Source organism: Falco punctatus (assembly GCF_963210335.1).
Source record: "Falco punctatus genome assembly, chromosome: 8".
In the NCBI taxonomy this organism is placed as follows: Eukaryota; Metazoa; Chordata; class Aves; order Falconiformes; family Falconidae; genus Falco; species Falco punctatus.
In genome coordinates this window covers 35,993,371-36,011,483 of record NC_137588.1, presented here as the reverse complement: position 1 = coordinate 36,011,483, position 18,113 = coordinate 35,993,371, and the positions used below count along the sequence as shown (strand labels likewise).

Below are 18,113 nucleotides of genomic sequence, written 5' to 3'. Positions count from 1 at the left end.
CTCCCCGCCCGGACCGGGACCCCCTACCCCCGGCCCCGCCGTGCAGGTGCAGCCGGCCCCGCCGCCGCGCCGGCCCCAACGGCCGCTGCGCGCGCCCCTCCCCCCGCGGGCCCGCCCGCTCCGGCGGCGCGGCCGCCCTCCCTCAGCGGCTGCCCCCCGCTCTCCGCACTGCGGGCGCGGCCGACCGCCCCCCCTCCCCCCGCTCTCCTCAGAGGAGCGCGCGGCCCCGCCGCCCCCCCCCCCCCCCCGCCCCGCCCGCAGGAACGCCTTCCCCGGCGGGGCGGCGGGCTCCTTACCGCGGCAGCGCGGCCGGCGGGCTGGGGCCGGCGCGGCGGCGACGGGCTCACGCACGAGGGGCGCTTAACCCCATCGCCAGCCCCGACAGCCGCCCGGGTACCTCCTGCTGCCCCGGCGGGGAGAAAGGCCCGCCCCGCCACGTCCCGCCGCCAATAGCCGCGCTGAACGCTAATGATTTACGGCCGCGCGGGCCAATTAGCGGCGCGGCACCCTCCCCCGCTGCTGTCGATGAGTGGTGCTTCTCAGTGCTTACGCGGGCTCAAGCCCGCCCAAAAGCCAGGGGCGAATCGGAGGGCACTGCCGCGTTGACAGATGGCCGCGACCACCAATAAGACCCCCACCTTGACGCACAGACCGGCACCGCAACGCCCGCCCCGTGTGGGCAGCCGACGACCACTGGCAGCGCGGCAGCGCGCAGACGGACTGCTCCCGCGGCTAATGACAGCCCGGCCGTCCCCTCGGCCTTGGCTCCCCTCCCCGCGGCGGCGGCGATCCTCCCTTGGCCGTAATCCCCCCGAGCAGGCCTGCCGCCGCCTAGGGTGCGGCCTGACCCGAGCAGCAGCACCCCAACCCCGCCGGGTGCCCCCCGCTAGCTCTCCCGGCAGGCATACGCAGACCGCTCGGCCCCGGCAGGGCCGGCGCAGGGCAGGGCGGGAGCTGTAGTCCCAGCGCCGCCGTGCACCCTTTCGTCATCCGGGCCCCTCGCCCCGGCTCCAGCCCTCAGCCAGCCTCCGCAGCCGGCAGCGCTGCCTGGGGTGGCCCGTCCTGCGGGCCCCTCGCTCAGCCCGGCCCTCAGCGCTTTCTCTGCGCCCGCCACCCTCTCCTCCCGGCCACCCCGGCCCTCTCGGAGCGGCCCCTGCCGTGAGGTAACCGCGCCGCTTCCCTTCCCCCTCCGGCTCCCTCAGCCGTCGCTCTCGACCCCGCGCACCATGCCGGTGCGAGGCCCCGCCGGACGGGAACGCGCCGCCGAACCCGCTCCTGAGGCGGGGGAGGGGGGGCGCTGGTAGGGAACGTAAAGAAAAAAACGGGGCCCGAGCCCGGGCCCGGCGGCGCCGCGCGCGCGCGGCGGGAAGCACGAGGGTGAGTGCGTGCCTGCGCTCCCCGCCCGCCTCCCGTGGTAGGTGCCGCGTCACTTCCGGGCGGCGGCGGTTTGAGCCCGAGAGCCCGCGAAGGTGCGGCGTGGCGGAGGCTGGAGCCGTGAGCGGCGCGGCGGGGTCTGGTCCGGCTGCCCAGGCCCATGAGCGGTCTCGTTCCCGGCCCGTTCCCTGCGGCTGCGCACGACGCCGCGGGACGGTTGTGAGGGGCGGCCCGCCTTACGCCTGGAGGCTGGGCCGGGAGCGCGGCCTGGCCCCGCCAAGCAGCGGGGAGGTAACGCGCTGAGGGGCTGTGCAGGGAGTAGTGTGGGGGTTGCCCTCAGTGGGACTCGCTCTTCGTAAAGGGACGAGCTTCCAGGTGATTCCTGTTTTTTCTCGACCCATGTTTGTGCCACAAGGTCTCGCTAGTGCTGTTCGCCCTGGCTGCTGGGTTGTCACAGCGTGTGCTCGGGTAGTTCTGCTACTACGGAACGCTGCTGTGGGCAGGGACTTGAGTAAGGCAGAGAAAAATTTTCCCCTAGGCAAGTGTTACGGTCTCTATCTTTCTCAAGCCTGCTACACCGGCCTGTGGAAAAACTATTGTGTGAGCATTGTCATGTCCTTTGTTCTGTCTGATGCTTTTTCTTGCAACATTTTTTCAAAAATGCTGTGTGCTAATGACTTGGGTAGTTTCTCAATTCTTAATTATTCTACTGGTGGAGAAATGGTCGATGAATCAATCTGCCAAGGACCTATAATTTTTTTAGAACCTTAAATTCCCTATAAAGTTTTACTGAACAGTCAAGGAGCAGTTAAGGCCATCAGGAGGAAATTTATGAACCAAATACTTGATGGAAATACTCATTTGTTTTAGGCATCTGTTACTGAGCTGCATTAAAAAGCTATACTTGGTGACCTGTAAAAAATAAATAGTGGGTTTATATTGTGGTATCAGCTTGTGTTGACAAACAGCTATTGCAAAAATTAGACCTTGAGGTTTTCATCAGTCTTGTACCCAGTCTTCCAATAAAGAAATGTATCACCTAGGTAATATCCTCAGCAAGTTGAGTCTCAATATATACCTCTGGAATAATAACTGTCTGTAGTGAAATGCAGTATAGCAGCAGCCGTGACAAAGAATTCCAGATTTATTTATTTTTTAGTTTTATTTTATATTACGACCACTTATCCTTTGGTGTTTACTTACTTTTCCAGATCATTTGTGAATTCATTGAACATAATAGAAGTAGAAGCAGATTCCTTTGAAATATTGCTGATGCTGTTTCTCTCATGTATGAATAGTCTACTTGCTTGTATTTAAAGAAGTGTCAGTGCAATTTTTTTCATATGACAACTAGTTTTCTTAAAAGTTTGAGGGACTTTCTAAAAAAGCTTCCTGGAAATTATAATTACTGTACAAATATGTTTATAAAACTTACTATATTTTGATTTAATTAATTTTGAAAAATAGTAGAAACTGGACTGCATCGACAAGGTACATTAGTTATAAATCCCCTTCCAAAAAACTTCAGCAGACTTGGAAGATAACTCACCTTTGCAAAACCCGTGTTGACTCCCACAAAATAGACGTGTTTATCCCAGTGTTCGCAAGTTCTGTGCTTCATCATTTTTTCCTGATTTTTATGCCCTATAAATGAATCGTGCTATAGTTCCATGTGTCTTCCCTGTTCCTGATTTTAAAAGTTGGGATCATATACCGTGAGCTAGTCCTGAGATACTAAAGCAGTTTTACACAAAAAGTTGTTTGGTTTAGTAATTCAGCTATTTTGTCCTCAATTTCCTTTAAAAGACTTAAGAAAACCTGTACAGTATTTTCTCTTTTTTTTTTTTTTTTTTTTTGTACTCATAAAACTTCTGTAGCTGAATGAGCTATCTGAGTGAAAAGTTAGGTCTCTACACCAAACCTTTTAGGTCTCTTTTGCCTGACATAACTGAGCTTCCAGAGCTTGTGATCTAGAGATGTGGGAAGGTGATGAGAGATGTGTATTACAACATATTAAGGACACAGAAACAGATGAAAAATTGTAGTTGGAGAAAGCGTGCACTAATCTTTCTCTTCTTAAAGCTTCTGAACCTGCAGTGGGTAGAACAAGAGACACAAACTAGTTCTGTTTTTGACATTATTACAGTGGTGTACATAATTGATCTGTCTCAAAACAAAATATAAATGGCTACCACTGCCAAAGTCGTCATACACAAGCAAGGCATTGATTCTCAGTGTAATTATTACTCTAGCAAATCATTAAAAGGCAATTTGGTGGAATTAGTTTCTTTCTCTGTCTTGTTTCATCACTGTTCGTTCTCATTTTCTGTACAACCAAAATAAATCTTTCATAGGGTCAATATACTGTTTATAGTGCCTTCTAAAGCTTTGGACATCATAAAATAGTGCTGCAGGTATGAAAGTAGACTGAATATGGTATTTTATCACTGCTATTTATTCAGAAATCGTGACAGGGATCTTTGACTCTTTAGAGTATTATTCTTTGTATGATCATTAAAAAGTGCATGTTTACAATAATTTAAATAAACTTAAGAGGTTTGGGGAAGAACTACGTAAGTGTTGCTTTAAAAAGATGTGTATTTTAGTTATCTAAGTTCTTAAAGCTTCATACTGAAGCGCATGTTCTCAGGCAATCGTATCCTGAGCATCAAATATTTTACCTGAGGTATTTTTTCACTTGCCGTGAACTCCATAGATCTCAGCTGCAAAAGTGGTAGGTTACATATGCACAGCAAAGTGCATCTTTGAAAGCTTGTAGTCCAAGTTAAAATAATAGTGTAGATAAGGTAAATGCAAAGGACTGGAGCATAAAGTTGATAATTAGGATTATGGATGGTACTTTGCCTTTTCAAGGCGCAGTGTGTGAAAGGTTTAGTAATATTGCTGTCTTGTGTGTTGTACTCATGCTAATCATTGTATATATTTTCGTAATAGTCATTGTTCACTGCATATGGATTTCTGTAATTATTCACCATTCATTTTGTTTATTAATCACATAGACAAAAAAGTAAACAAAAGTGTGTACGTATCTGGTAATGCTTTCTGTGTTGCTGCTGTTTTTTAAGATAGATCTGCAAAGTCAGTTTTAACCTTATTAGTGACTGATGCAGAAATATTTTTTATGGTAGTATTACTATGTACTAAGGCATCATATGTGCTTCCTCTAATTCAGTTTTATGCTTCTAAAACTGCATGATTTTTATTCAGTGTTTCAGTGAAAGGATCTTGTCATAATCTAGTTCAACAGAAAGTTAATTATGTTAACATTTCATTCTTATATTGTCACTCACAGCAAGCTATGTAGCAAGCTGATCAGAAGTATGTAATTTTCTCTGCTTTTATAGAATAGGAAATCATCACAAAATGAGTCAGAAATTTTCTTTAGGGGTGAATCACAGATCTGACTGTTGAACAGGTTTGTTGGGTCCAGCAGTCCTGCAGCATACATTTTTAAGGTTGGCTCTACGGAAATGTTTAGTGTTTGGTTTTTGATAGCAGTGTTGAAGTACCTTAATCAACTTCTAAAGAAAAAAAAATACTCCATGAAAAATATTGTGAAAGGACTATTGAAGTAACAGTTAGAGCTGAAATATTTGTTTGCTCAACTGAGAGATGAAGTAGGTATTTATAAGAGCTTTATGGCTTTTTTTTTTTCTGTAAAATGCATCTCTTGGGTATACAGGGCAAGCCAGAGGCTTTCCCTTTTCTGTTAAGCAAAGTTCAGTGATGGACATGCATCAAAGAAGCTTGATATTGATCATAGTAGTTATCTGCTGTTGAATGTTTGGCACGTAAGGTACAAGAATATTTTTTTAAAAAACATGTAAGAGAGATTCCACTTATAAAATTGCTGTGGGTGGGGGAGGAGGGAAGCCATAGTCAATAGTGCAATCACATTTAGATGACACAGAATGTCTGGTTTGCAAAAGAAATCTAGATTTCCTTTCTCTATAACTGGCTATTTAATTGATATCACTCTTTATCTTTGAACAGGTGATGGTTCTAGAAGGTCTTTAGTCAGAGGTCTGGATCAGGTGGAGGTTTAGCAGCACTGGGCTTATCTCTTCTTTGGTTAGCACCTTGAGTGCATGACCTGGTATGAATCTAGGGAGAGAAGGTCCTGTCTTTCTGCTGATAGTACAAGACTTAGATGAGAACTGGGCTTTCTGTACCTTGATTGGGCTGTTGGAAGCACAACAGCAGTTTCTCTCCAGCTGTGGAGTTCTTACTCCTGTGTGGGTTGCTTGCACTCATCCAGTGAGTAACATCAAGTGCTCATACCCTTTGAGACCAGGGTTGAAACCATTGTATACAGAAGTCCTTAAGGGTGTGTACATACATGCACACACATGTCTGTGATTGCAGTTAGGATTGTTCTTTTCATACATGTGCAATAATATTTCTAGGGCTTTATATGTAGGACAAAGGATAACTCTTCAAAAATATGCTTCTTAAAATACTCTAGCAGCTAAGTAATTAATACAAAATAGAATGAAATCCATAGCAATGGCAAATACAACCCATATGCCTCAACTTTGACTGTTGCTCAATATTTTAAACTTTTCCCCCCCTTATTGCCTAGCAGAATGGTACATCAGAATGGTTGTGGTTACGTACCACTTCTTTGTAGAAGTGGTAATAGGTGCCCAAGGCGGTATGCACAGAAGTTCTCCAACATTAAGAGCTTGACTGTAGGCTCATCAGCAGCATTTTCTTTCTGGTTCTTTGAATGTCTGTGATGTGTATCTGATAGGTATGCCTATAATTCATCATATAACAACCCACACACACACTTATTTTCTGTCTAAATGTTATTAGTCTAGGGATGCCAGTGACAGAATACTCCAAACCCCTGAATTTTCTAGGGTTCTATAGCAGCGTAGTGGATTTCCAGAAAAATCAGGGCTTTTTTTTTTTTTTTTTTGGGTGGTGGGGAGGTGGTGGTGGTGGTCCTTTTTCGATTTAGTTTGGGATTTTTTGTCCAGTTACCGTACTGACAGTGGCTTTTTTTTTTTCCCTCCAGAAGCAGCAAATTCCCAGTAACTCTATATTTGCAGTGCTCTCTAGGCTTCTATTCCTTTTCCTTAAATCTCCCTGATTTTACAAGATTCACTGTCGAACCAGACGGGATGCGGCCGCCTCGGCGATGTGCGGGGGGCAGCGCATCCCCCCGCCCCCGGCCCCGCAAATTGCAGCACCACGGCCAGGGGCTCTGGGCCCGCCCGCACCGCCCCAAGCACCACGGCTAGGGGCTTCCAGGGGCCGCCTTGGGAAGCTTCCAGTGGCAACGCCCCCTCCCTTCCCAGTGGAAGGATTTCTCACCTTTAGTCGAACGTAGGCCGTAGAAGATGGAGTGTTAGGAGCCGTTTGTGTCGTTGCACTAGAACAAAAGCCCAGTCGCTTTCGACTTGGGCTATAGATAGATACAGCGCTGCAGTGTAGTTACAGCTAGATTCTCTTCGCTGAACAGAATGTAACTTCAGCTGGAAGAGTGTATGTCAAGGTTTGTAGCTCAAATTTCATAAATGGAATTCTTAGGAAAACAGAGGTGCTCTTCTTTCACTGCGATATATAGTTTCAACTGAATCAGTGTTTGTTTTACCTCCTCACCTGTACTCCATGAGATAATAGCAGGAAATTGTTGCGAACTCTGTTTTGCATGATCACACTTTATTATGCTGATCAATCATTTGCATTTTCCCTAGGTCTGGTTGCTTTGTAACTAGTCGGTGTAAAAAAAAAAAACAGGTTACTTAGTCCTGCAGATCCTTGAAGTGAATGACTGTTTAGTTCAGCACATTCCTTCCTGTGAATATAATGGTTCATCATACCAAATCACACCTGACTTCTTCCGAGTTGCTTCAGAAATATGTCTGTAGCAGAAGGTCTGAGTGCAGTGTGTTCAGAATTTTGCTATCAGACCTGGTAGTATAATAGCTACTGTTAACAATACAGGAAGCATATTTTGGCTGATATTCTTCGTTCCTATGGATATTCAGGTAATCCTGCTCCTCACACAGGCCATGAATCCAAAATAATTAGGTAATGCTTTGATGTGAAGTTTTGTTGCTTTCCTTATGTCTAGCTAGTGCACTGCTACTGAGCTTTTTAACCATTTGTTTATCTGTTTAAAATCTATTGAAGTTATAAGAGAACAAACCCTAGTATTTCTTCTCTGACCCATCCTCTTGGACAAAAATTAATGAAGAATCCACATTTTCAGTTTGAAGCATAGTATGAGAATTTTCATTAATTCTGTGGTTTAAGGTTGTTTGTTTCCGAAGGGAATAAGGTTCCTTACTCTTTTTTTTCTTTTCTTTTCCTTTCTTTTTCTTCTTTTTTTTCCTTCCCCCCAGCTAGGTATATTTTGCCCTTTTTTTCCTGATTTGATTCTAGGGATTAAAAATTTTAGAGAACTGTTAGTGTCATTATCAGAAGGTTAAATAATCTATTTTCCTGTAGCTTTTCTTAAAAATGTTTACAGAAAGAGTTATATTTCAATGTTTATAAGTAAACTATTTGAATGGCCAATAAATTTCATTCATGAATAGGGAACTTTCTTAAGTAACTGTTTCATAGCATTGAGTAAGTGATACATGCTGACCTCTTCATACTGGAATAGTTAGAATATTTTATTGATGCTGAGGTGCTGGGCTTTTCCTCCATCACCTGCATCATTTTATGCTTTCTAGGGAGAATTCTCAAGACTTGAGAAAATTTTTGTAGATACTGTCTATTTCAAGATGGAGTGATTATTGTTGTTCCATGAAGCTTTGTTGTGTACTATATTGCAGACCTGTCTTTTAAGTCTTTTTAAGACATCTTTTTTTGGTTTTGTTTCCTTTAGGTTCAACATGGCTAGTACATTCCCAGAAACACCTACACCTGAAGCTTCTTATTCAGAAAATGCTAATGCTAAGCTGTCCTTTCTACCTGAAAGACTGAGAAAGAAACTGCTTCCTTTTCAGGAGAAAGGCATCATATTTGCACTCGAGAGAAGTGGCAGGTAAAATCCTAATTATATCATATGCTAAAAATAATTATTTTAGGTAAATGTAAACTAATTTTTACAAAGGCTATGCCATAACATCAGCTTTTAGGTGAGTTATATTGCAGAAATCGTTTGTAAACTATAACGGTTTAAAATGGGAGGTGGTTTAGTTTTTCTCCAGAGGATGAAGAAATGTTTAATAATGCATTATGCGAAAGAGTACTGTAGTATCAAAGATCTCCTCATGTAAAGGGAGGCTGATATCAGTAGGACCATCTGTTTTGTCATGTTAATAGAAAATTCTTAAAATAAGTTAATTCACATTTGTTTCTTTAGTTTATAATGGTGTGGTAGAGCTGTTAAGAGAATGACTAACAGATCTCGATGCATCTATGTGGTTTTCTATTTTAAACTTGGTACAGTTCTGGAGCTCACTGAGCTGCAGCAGTGGAGCAGAAGAAGCCTTGCAGAGTGCTCAGTTAGCAAGTGCAGCAACTGATAGAGTAGGCACTCAACAATTGAATACCTGGTAGATCAGAAAAATAGTTTATGCAGCAGAGGCTGCAAATATTTTGCTGAGTAAAAGCCTGTTATAGGGGCAAAGAAGAGGGAAGGGAAATCTGTTTCCATGTTTATAAACTTTGGAAAATTTAGGCAGTTGCAACATAAAGCCATGAAACTACTGTATGTTCTTTTGGAAAGTAATGATGTTTTAGAGACCTGGCACTAGAGAAATTATTTTAGCTTTAGGTTTTAAAAAAGGATGAATTAAAAATTATTATTTTTTTAAGTAATATTTAGTTTTTAACAAAAAAATTTAAAAAGTTTCTGATCATTTCATCATCTTGCTCAGAACAAGAGGCTTAGGGTCTAAGGTGGTTGCTTGCTAATGTTTGTGGGTTTTTGCAGGAGGAAAGAAATGTGCATCTCTTTCTCTAAGGGTGAAAGGTCGGAAGGGAAATTTATATCATCAGCTCTTGCGATTATATGGAACTTTTGATTAATTAAAATTTCCTCTGAAGTGTTTTGCTTTAATCCTATTCTTTTGGCCAAAAACCTTTGGCAATTATAACATTGCTGTCTTCAGGGACTGAAATAAGCCATCTATTTTATGCTGCTAGACTAGGTAGCAGAGTTGAAAGATGAGCCTAGCCATTAATGTGCAAGCCTGAGATTTAAAAAGCTCTATGCTGTACTGGCATTAACTTCTCTGTGACCACTGGTCATATTAGGCATTTTCCTGCTGCACAATGTGACACTGAGAATGAATGCATACAGTTTAAGACTGATAGAATAGACAGCAAAGTCTACATTAGAATTGAATTCAGAAATCGAAAGGGCTTTACTACCATATCTCAGTTGATCTGATTCTAATAAGGGGAAGTGAGGTTTTTATAGTATGCAACTGAGGTGCGTTTGTATATACAAATAGTGAAATAACAGAAGACGTCAAGTGTGTATAGTTTCTTTAATGTTCATTAGTGTAGGCTAGTGGATATATTTGAAAGTAGCATAACTTTTTGCAGCCTATTATATAATATAGGGGTTCTTCAGGAAACAGCTTAACAGTAGGACTAGATAAATTTTAATCAGGTATTTCTTTCTTCCTTTCGAGAAGTAATAATTGCCTGCAATAAGTATCTAAAAAGGAACACCTAGGATAGTTACTCTGTCAAGAAGGGAATTATATTACTTTCATTAGGGTTATGGGCTTTATGTTGTTTTCTTTTCTTGAAACGCTTCGCTAATAAAAGACTGTCAAGTAATATGGCACTGATGTCTTTACTGCGGTGTGCCTGTGAAAGTGTTTTCATCGTGACTGCAAGAAGTCTTCTTCCTTGATGTAGCAAATTCAGTATATTAGCTGGGTCAAACTGAGGCATTGTGTGCACACTCTCAGTTGGCCTCTCTATAAAGTAAAATGTATTAAGTCAAACTTTCCCGAGGAGTACTTTTTTTAATCTGTCACTTTTTCAGGCAGATGTAATTTTCTTTCTGTCCCAAAACAGAGAACAAGAGCCTCAGCTGCTTGTAGCTGAATTTTCTTATTAGTTTGTTAGCCCTTGGCTCACCCAAGTCTTTCCCTTTTGTGTGCTCCATAATGATTTAAGCTTTCTTTCAGTATTCCCAGTGGTATATTTTAGCAGGATCTGGTACTTTTCCATAGAAGTGTCTTTTCTAGTTTTAAAAATATATAGACATAGGACTTAGAATAAGCAGTATGTGCATCTCAGCTCTTCTTTCTTCTCTCCCTCAGGCTATGCACTCCCTTTCCAGTCATCACTTAATGCTTTGCGGTAGTTGCAGGAAACTGGTGTAGAAGAAGTGCTCTATTGTTGGCTGAAGAGACTCAATTAATATTATATTAGGTTAGACAAGCACCCAGCATGAAAAGGGTCTTATTATTAGAACAAACTTTTATTTCTTGCATGTAATGGTCTGGGAGTAAGCTATTAATTCCCTTGTCTTTTTGTGGAGCATAAAATAAATATGTTGTTATGATTTGTCCTTTTGATTCTTCAGTAAATGAGTTGAAGGCTTTTTCAGTAGATGCTCCAAAGGCATCGTCTAGACTAACAGAGAATGCCTAACACTGTTCTAGGAAATAATAATTCTAGAGCCAACAAGACAGTGTACAGTTCAACATATGCAAAGCTACCTTTTAGCTCACAGACATGCTTTAAAGGTAAGTAACTGCATGGCTGCTTACCCGTTAGCAGAGATTATTCTTCAGAACTGCACTTGGGAAAAGGTACCTAGGAATGGAAACAATGTTTGGTCTTTATTTATAATGACATTGATGTGCAAAAGAAATGGGTGCACCCAGATTCTGTCCTTGAAAACTATTGTATTTTTATGCCTTTTTTTTTTTCCGGAAAAGTATATACTACTTTAAAAAACAGCATTAATATGTATGTATTCATTTACATGTGCTTTAAACTGTCTCTTAAATAGAAAGCCACAAACTTGTTGCTTCCAGGAACATAAACTCTTAGCAATGGGCTTAGGAAGTATTTAGGGTTGTTAGGGTCAGTTGTTCATATGCTGTTGGGAGGTGGAAGCCAGCAATTCACTCTTTCTCTTTGCTGGTTATTAGTCGTAGTTTGGGCTGATATGGACAAATTGCCATTTCCAAAGAGCTCAGGGTAACCTAATCGCAAGTGAAGAAGCATAAACTGCAAACCTTAAAGATATCATCTTGCTTATTGTTTAGTTTGCAGGCCTATTTTATTCTTCCATGTAAAATCTATGAAGTATGCAGGAGGAGGCTGACTTGAGAATGAGGGCCCAAGCAATATAGAGAAGTCACCAGCCAGTGGTCAAGTGCTAGTGAAGAGGAGGTGGCAGAGATATATGGTCAGATGGCTTGACTGTGCTGAATAAGGATTGTATTCAGTCTCTTCAGAGCCCACATCTCTCTTTGAATATTAATGTGTTTTTTTACTGTTGCTGTTCACTGGCACAGTACTTGGAAACTCACAATCTTTCTCTACCATATATTCTTGTTTTGTATCCTCTCTTTATAGAATTGTGCGACATCTGTCTTGTAATACAATTTGCTCACCTGCATATATTGTAAAAGTTAGAGGCATGCTTTTGTTGGAAAGTTAGTTCTTTTGCATGTGCAAACCATATCACTAAATACTTTATCAAGTAATAAAAACTGTCAGCAAGTGATTTGCAGACATCATTATTTAGCATTGCTTGCCTTGTTGACAGTATCTGAAAATGATGGCTTCAGACACACAGATATCTTTTTTTCTAGAGATGTTGGCAGAAGAATTTGTTTAAGCTGACTTGCTTGTGGATGCAAAAGAGGACTTGGAGATATTCACCATTCCATTTAATGATCTTTTCCATTATAACGGTATGGTCAAACCATTTTACTGGGGTAATCTAGTTTCCTGCTATGTTTTCTTCTCGCTTTCTTAGATAAGGATCAAGTGCATTAACACTGTAATGTCTATTTTCTGCCCGCCCCCCCCCCAAAAAAAAAAAATCTAAATATTGAAGTGCTTATTGGTACATTAACCAGGATCTATATTTTACTCCAGTGTTGATTTATAGATAAATTTTGCTTTGTAATGGTACCTAGTAACTATACGTTCTGGAGCATGTGATTTTTAGTTTCCCATACATGCTGGCTGAGTGTTGTTTATTAAGTATAGACACAGTAAAAAAGAGGTAAATGACAACGGATAGCAATAACATGATATGCAGAGTTCATATCTGGCATTAATGTACCATAGTGGTTTAGTAACATACCAGTTTTAATGAAAGGGTATTTGTTTTGTTAGGCAGTCATTTTCTAGTGTAAGAAGAAATTGTATAATGTTGTTTTGGATTGTAGGCTATAGAGAATCATTATGATAGTGAGCTTGTTGGAGAATGGAGTGCGAGTGTCCCTTATCATAGTAACAAGTCAGTTGCCTGCACTGCAAAACAGTACTTTCTTTTCCACTGACTATTTCTGATCTCTAGTAAGCTATACAGGAGAAACACATAGTTAATTCTTCATTAATTAAAACAAATTTTTAGTTCAAAGACTTTATCAGTCTTCATAGAAATGAATTCCCCCCTCCCATCCTCAAAGAAGGCCAAGAAAACAGGATCAGATCAAAATTTTCTCAAAGATTGTGAACACGGCCAAAAGGTTCTAGCTGCACTTCCTCACTGGAAAGACAATATGTAGAGTCTGTTGAGGTTTTGGTAGTTGAGTCATAGAAATGTTTACATTTCCCAGGCACAGTATAGCACTTTGTAGGGCCAGGAATTTCTTATACAAGTCATATTTAAGTTCTTATGCAAATGTCTACATTGTTTTCTTTAACTTTCTAGAATGGTAGCAGGAAGGAGTGATGAAAACGCACTGAAATTCAAGCAGTGGAACAGGCTTGCCTGGGGAGGTGGTGGAATCGCCATCCTTGGAGGTGTTTAAAAAATGCATAGATGTAGTGCTTAGGGACGTGGTTTAGTGGTAGGCTTGGCAGTCGTTGGTTAACAGTTGGACTTGATGATCTTGGAGGCCTTTTCCAACTTAAACAATTCTATGATTCTATGAAATTGAGTCTAGGTATCTGTGTATCGCAGTAGACTAACAAAATTTTTTCCCTCTCGAAATTCAAAATTCTCAAGTTCTCAGAAATCCTTGTTCTGAATCTGCTCTGTATCTCACTCAACCTGCATGAGCGTCAAAAACCCTGCTCTGTAGTCTGCATGTCCAGTGCAGGACAGGGGTGGAGAGGGCTGGAAATGTGTCTTTTAATAAAATTTTTTAGACCTTGAGGAAGAGGTTAAGGTTTTTTTGTCTGGACTCTGAACTTGGTGGCCTGAATCAGGTGACTTCTTTTGCACTAGCCATTAAGGTATGATACCATGAAAGGTGTAATTTCCATTTGAGTGTCTAAAGCTTTTGGAAGCTGATATAATAAGAGAAAATACGTTCAGTCTACGTTTGCTTCCTTGCACATTTTAGTTTGTGCTAGAACAGTATGTCCTTCTTCCCTTTCCCTCTTATTTTTGTCATTTTACTGAGTTTGATTCTGTTTTTTATGTTATGTATTAATCTTTCTCCTTCTGTATAATTCCACTGTTGCTTTCTGTCTTGTATTGCCTTTTTAAGTTGCCAGAGCTTCTGTTTTACTTCCCTTTAATTTCTCTTATTTTTTGATCCATGATTACCGATTGATTTGTTTTTTCAGTGCATTTCTTCAGTTTCTTATCTTTACTAGTAGTATGAATAAGAAAATTTCAGAGAAGAAAATAGATTCTTCTTCCATTTCCATTTTGAAGCACTAAGCCTAGATGCATGTTTACATATCTGTCATTTTCTAAGTCTAATTTTTCTGTCCTTTGAAAGTTCATAGGTTGATGCAAGTCTACATTGTGATTAAACTCAAGACCAACTGCTTTTTACCGTTGTCTAAAATAGTCTCTTTGTGTCAGAATCAACTACATGGTTAAAAGGAACACTTATCAAAAATATTTTACAGGCTACTGTTGGATTGTCCCCCAGTATTTTTTCTCACTATTTCTCTTCTGGGAGATCTGGCATTGTTAGTTTCAATTGAATTTTGCTTTGCTGTTTTTGCCTCTGATAAATCCTCACAACACTACAGTCTATTAGTTTACTTGATGTCTTAGTTTAACTTAAGCAAGTAACTTACAGCTTCATTTATGCAGTGAAAACATTAACCATTACTTACTAAAGAAAAATGTAACAAATGGTTGACATAGAGAGTTCATATTTTACGGAGCTATAGCTATTTGATAACTATCACTACATCATCAGTATTTATACTGATAATGTTATAAGATTATATACTAAGTCTTTATATTGACAATTACCAGCATTTATGGAGAACATTTATAAGAGGAATTTTTCTTCAAGTTTTACTCGTATTGGGCCGTTTTGTACTCATTAAGTTGCTGGAAACCTTAGTGAGCATTCAGACTATTTCCTTGTAAGCACACAAGGTCTATCTATCGCTCTTACATGCAGGTAAGGATGTAGAACTGGTGTAAACACCAAACAGAATATCCTTTAATGACTCCAGATTTTGTAGTATCACTGTTGTTGTGAGACTGGAGTTAATTTGATTTCTTGTTATTAAACTTGTGACCAATTTGATCTTAAGATGGAGAGTTCAGAGTTTAACATGAGGAAGATAAATTCAAAACCAGGCAAGACAAAGTTAATTGTAGCCTCTTTTGGGAGGTCTACTTATTCTCTCTGTTGTTGTTACACTGACTTTGATAGATGCCAGATTAATTAAATTTGCATGATAGAAAATTAAATTCCTTTCACTTTTTTTTTAGTCATGTCTAGGAATATTTCTAGAAATGTCTCTGTTTTATTTTGTTTTGTACTTGGTGACTTGTAGCATCAAGTGCCATCAGCAAATGTCTCCATTTTTTGCAGATCTTGAGATCAGAGAGAACTGGGAATAAAAATAATTGTAACTTCTTAATGTGATTCCTGTCTCTAGTCTCAGTACATTGTGGCTAGATAGATAGCCTGAAAGAGATGTTTGAAACAAAGCATAAGTCTCTTGCTAGAGTAAGAAAGCAATCTTTTTTTCCAACATATTCAGCAAGTCATTTTAGATGTATGACATTATAATAATTTTGTGATAAATCTTAGTCCTTAAACTCTGCATAATAATAGATGAACATTTGTTTCTGGTTTTAGAAAATAAGCTGAAAAGTAGTCCTTGGGGGAAAAAGAATGGAATAATTTTTTAATAAATACGTGGAGGTTCAAACAGTTAATATACTTCAGCAATTAAATATGGAGCTCTGTGAGTACTTTGTTTTTAATGAAAGGTTTCTTTTTTTAAAGGCATTGGTTTGTAATGTTTCAGAGTACATTTCACATATGAGAAGTGCCAAAGGAGGGAGGGGGGGAGAGAGAGAGTTATGATTAAATGAAGATGCTAGCTCACAGAATGAGGTTCAGATGCAGGAAGTATGAATGAGAGATTGAGCCAAATTCTGCAGAGCTTTCATGGCCAGGGAGGCTTGTTTGGAAGTGATGCTGGAGGAACTGGGAAGCAATTCAAATGGAACAAAAATTGCATTGTCAGTAAGTGAAAATAGAATGCCGTTCAGGAGAGGAACTGTGTGGAGTTAAGACAACAACAACAAAAAAAAAGATACAAGAACAGAAAAAACCAGTGATAGTTATCTGAGAAATTACCTGGTCTCAAATGTGGACTTTTAGCAACAGGAATAGAGAAGAAAATACAGATTTTTAGAAATGCAGGCACAATTTGTTAGAATGGAAGAGAAGAAACAAGTGAGATAAAGACTACAAATGTAAGTAATAGGTTGTTAGCGGTGATGGGGCAAGGGGAAGTGAGTTTAGTGTTAGCTGTGTGCAGTGAAAAGTTTGCAGTGGGAGAATCTACAACGAAAAATTGTTGTGTTTAACTATAAGCATCAGGGAGAGGGTGGAATGAAATTTGAGTATGTGAGACAAGCCACATTAACGTGAGTGAGAAAAAGCAAGGTCCTAAACAAGTATGAGTCAAATTCTGTCTGACAATGGAAATTGGATGGAGAGGAAGAATACAGGCAGAAGGGAAAACTACCCCAAAGGTAGATGGGTAGACAATTTAAATCTACACACTTTATGATATCTTCATATTGTGTTGAAGGGGGGACAAGTTAAAGTAGAGGAGATAAGCAATTCTGACGTTGATTTAGTTAAGAGATACGTTTCAGAAAAGTGCAATATTCTGTCAACAGTTGAATGGATGGTTAATTTTGAAGTATTTGGAAGGTACAAAAGTATTTTGAAGTATTGTATGGAGAAGGAACCAAGTGTAGGAGAAAACACTGGTTTTGAGAGCTTGGGGTACTGGAGGGAGAAGACATTGAATCTGGGAACTATTGAAAATAGAGATGCTAATGATGAGACATTTTTCTTGGAAATTCTTTTCCCTGTTGCCTGATTCAGCTAACTTTAAGAAGAGTAGTTCCTCTGCAGCTCTTGCAGTGCAGATCACTGCAGGAGGAGGGTCACTTGGGAAAGCAGAGTTTATTGGAGAAGTAATAAGTACCTAAATTTCATTGAAAGTCATTAGGCTACATACTGAGGAGGAGCCACTGTTGATCGCAGGTGTTTGTCGTGCCAATTAATACTGAGTTCAAGGTTTGTAGCCTAGATTGTCAGTAGCTGGAATTATTTGATGTTATTCCAACTGTTCCAGTTAACTGAGGTCAATCTTTCTGCATTGAGTCAGCTGGTGAACAGATTTGTCTCTAAAGCGAGTGACTGAATAGGTGAAGAGTTTTCAGTATCACTGTTAGGTGTCTTCTTGACTAGAATTTTTATCCGTTAACAGTTTGATGTATTCTAAAAACCTATTGAAGTGTCTGAGCTTAACCTTCAGTTTGACCACTTTGATAAGTGTTATTGCACATACCTTTGTCAAAGCTAAAATACTAGGATATATTGGCAAATGTGTTCTCATAGCTTTCAAATCTTAATAAAGCATTTTAGATGGGGTTTTTTTCGGTTACATGGTGAGGAGTGTAGGAGAAAAGCTTAAGACAGCACAACCATTCTCCTCTACACTCATTTAGAGACTCATTAACACTGCAGATGTGGCAATTTAGTGCATCTTACATTAGATTGAGGGTTGTTTATTATTTGGGGGAGGGGGGTTAAATGCCTCGTGTAGTTCAAGAGCAAAGGTATAATCTAGCTTAAATCTTCTGGGGCTCTATTTTTGGTGAAAAAAACTTGATTATTTTTGCAAGGAAGTCAGCTCTCTTTGTTCTAGTTTTAGGACTGCGTGCTGTGATTACTGACACACAAATGTAATGGTTGCTTGCGCAGTTTTATATAAAAATGTACTAAGTTCAGATCCCTTAAATAACCCTTGGTTAAGATGTTAGTGCTAAAGTGTTGGCTTGTGAGTAGGAGGTAAATTATATGTTGTAGCGTTATATAAAACTGACTCACATGAGTAGGTGAGAATCCCAAGAATATCAGGACACCCACACTAGTGAAAGAAAGATGCAAGCTTCCTCTGTACAACATGTTCCAAAGGACTGCATTAACAAAAACAGCTTTAATTTGTTTGAGTAGTAACAAAATTTTTCAGTGTTTTAAGAAATGAAGTGCTACTGCTTTGACTGTTTGTCTTGGAAAATGCATTTAAAAGTGAAGAGGTTTTTTTCTGGAAAAGTTACCTGCGGTTCTAACTATTTTTTGCTG

At 40.5% G+C, this 18,113-nt stretch overlaps 1 protein-coding gene across 10 annotated transcripts in view; it reads left to right on the top strand.

Moving 5' to 3' along the window:
* Positions 1-538: 538 nt before the first annotated feature.
* ZRANB3 (zinc finger RANBP2-type containing 3) overlaps positions 539-18,113 on the top strand; it is a 51,700-nt gene continuing 34,125 nt past the window's right edge. For 5 of the 10 annotated variants that reach the window (XM_080399647.1, XM_080399644.1, XM_080399643.1 and 2 more), the window contains exons 1-2: positions 539-1,163; positions 8,243-8,401. In XM_080399647.1, the coding sequence (XP_080255773.1) occupies positions 8,250-8,401 (152 nt within the window). In that variant the 5' untranslated portion in view covers positions 539-1,163; positions 8,243-8,249. The other 5 variants (XM_080399640.1, XM_080399641.1, XM_080399645.1 and 2 more) reach the window with 5 other exon arrangements.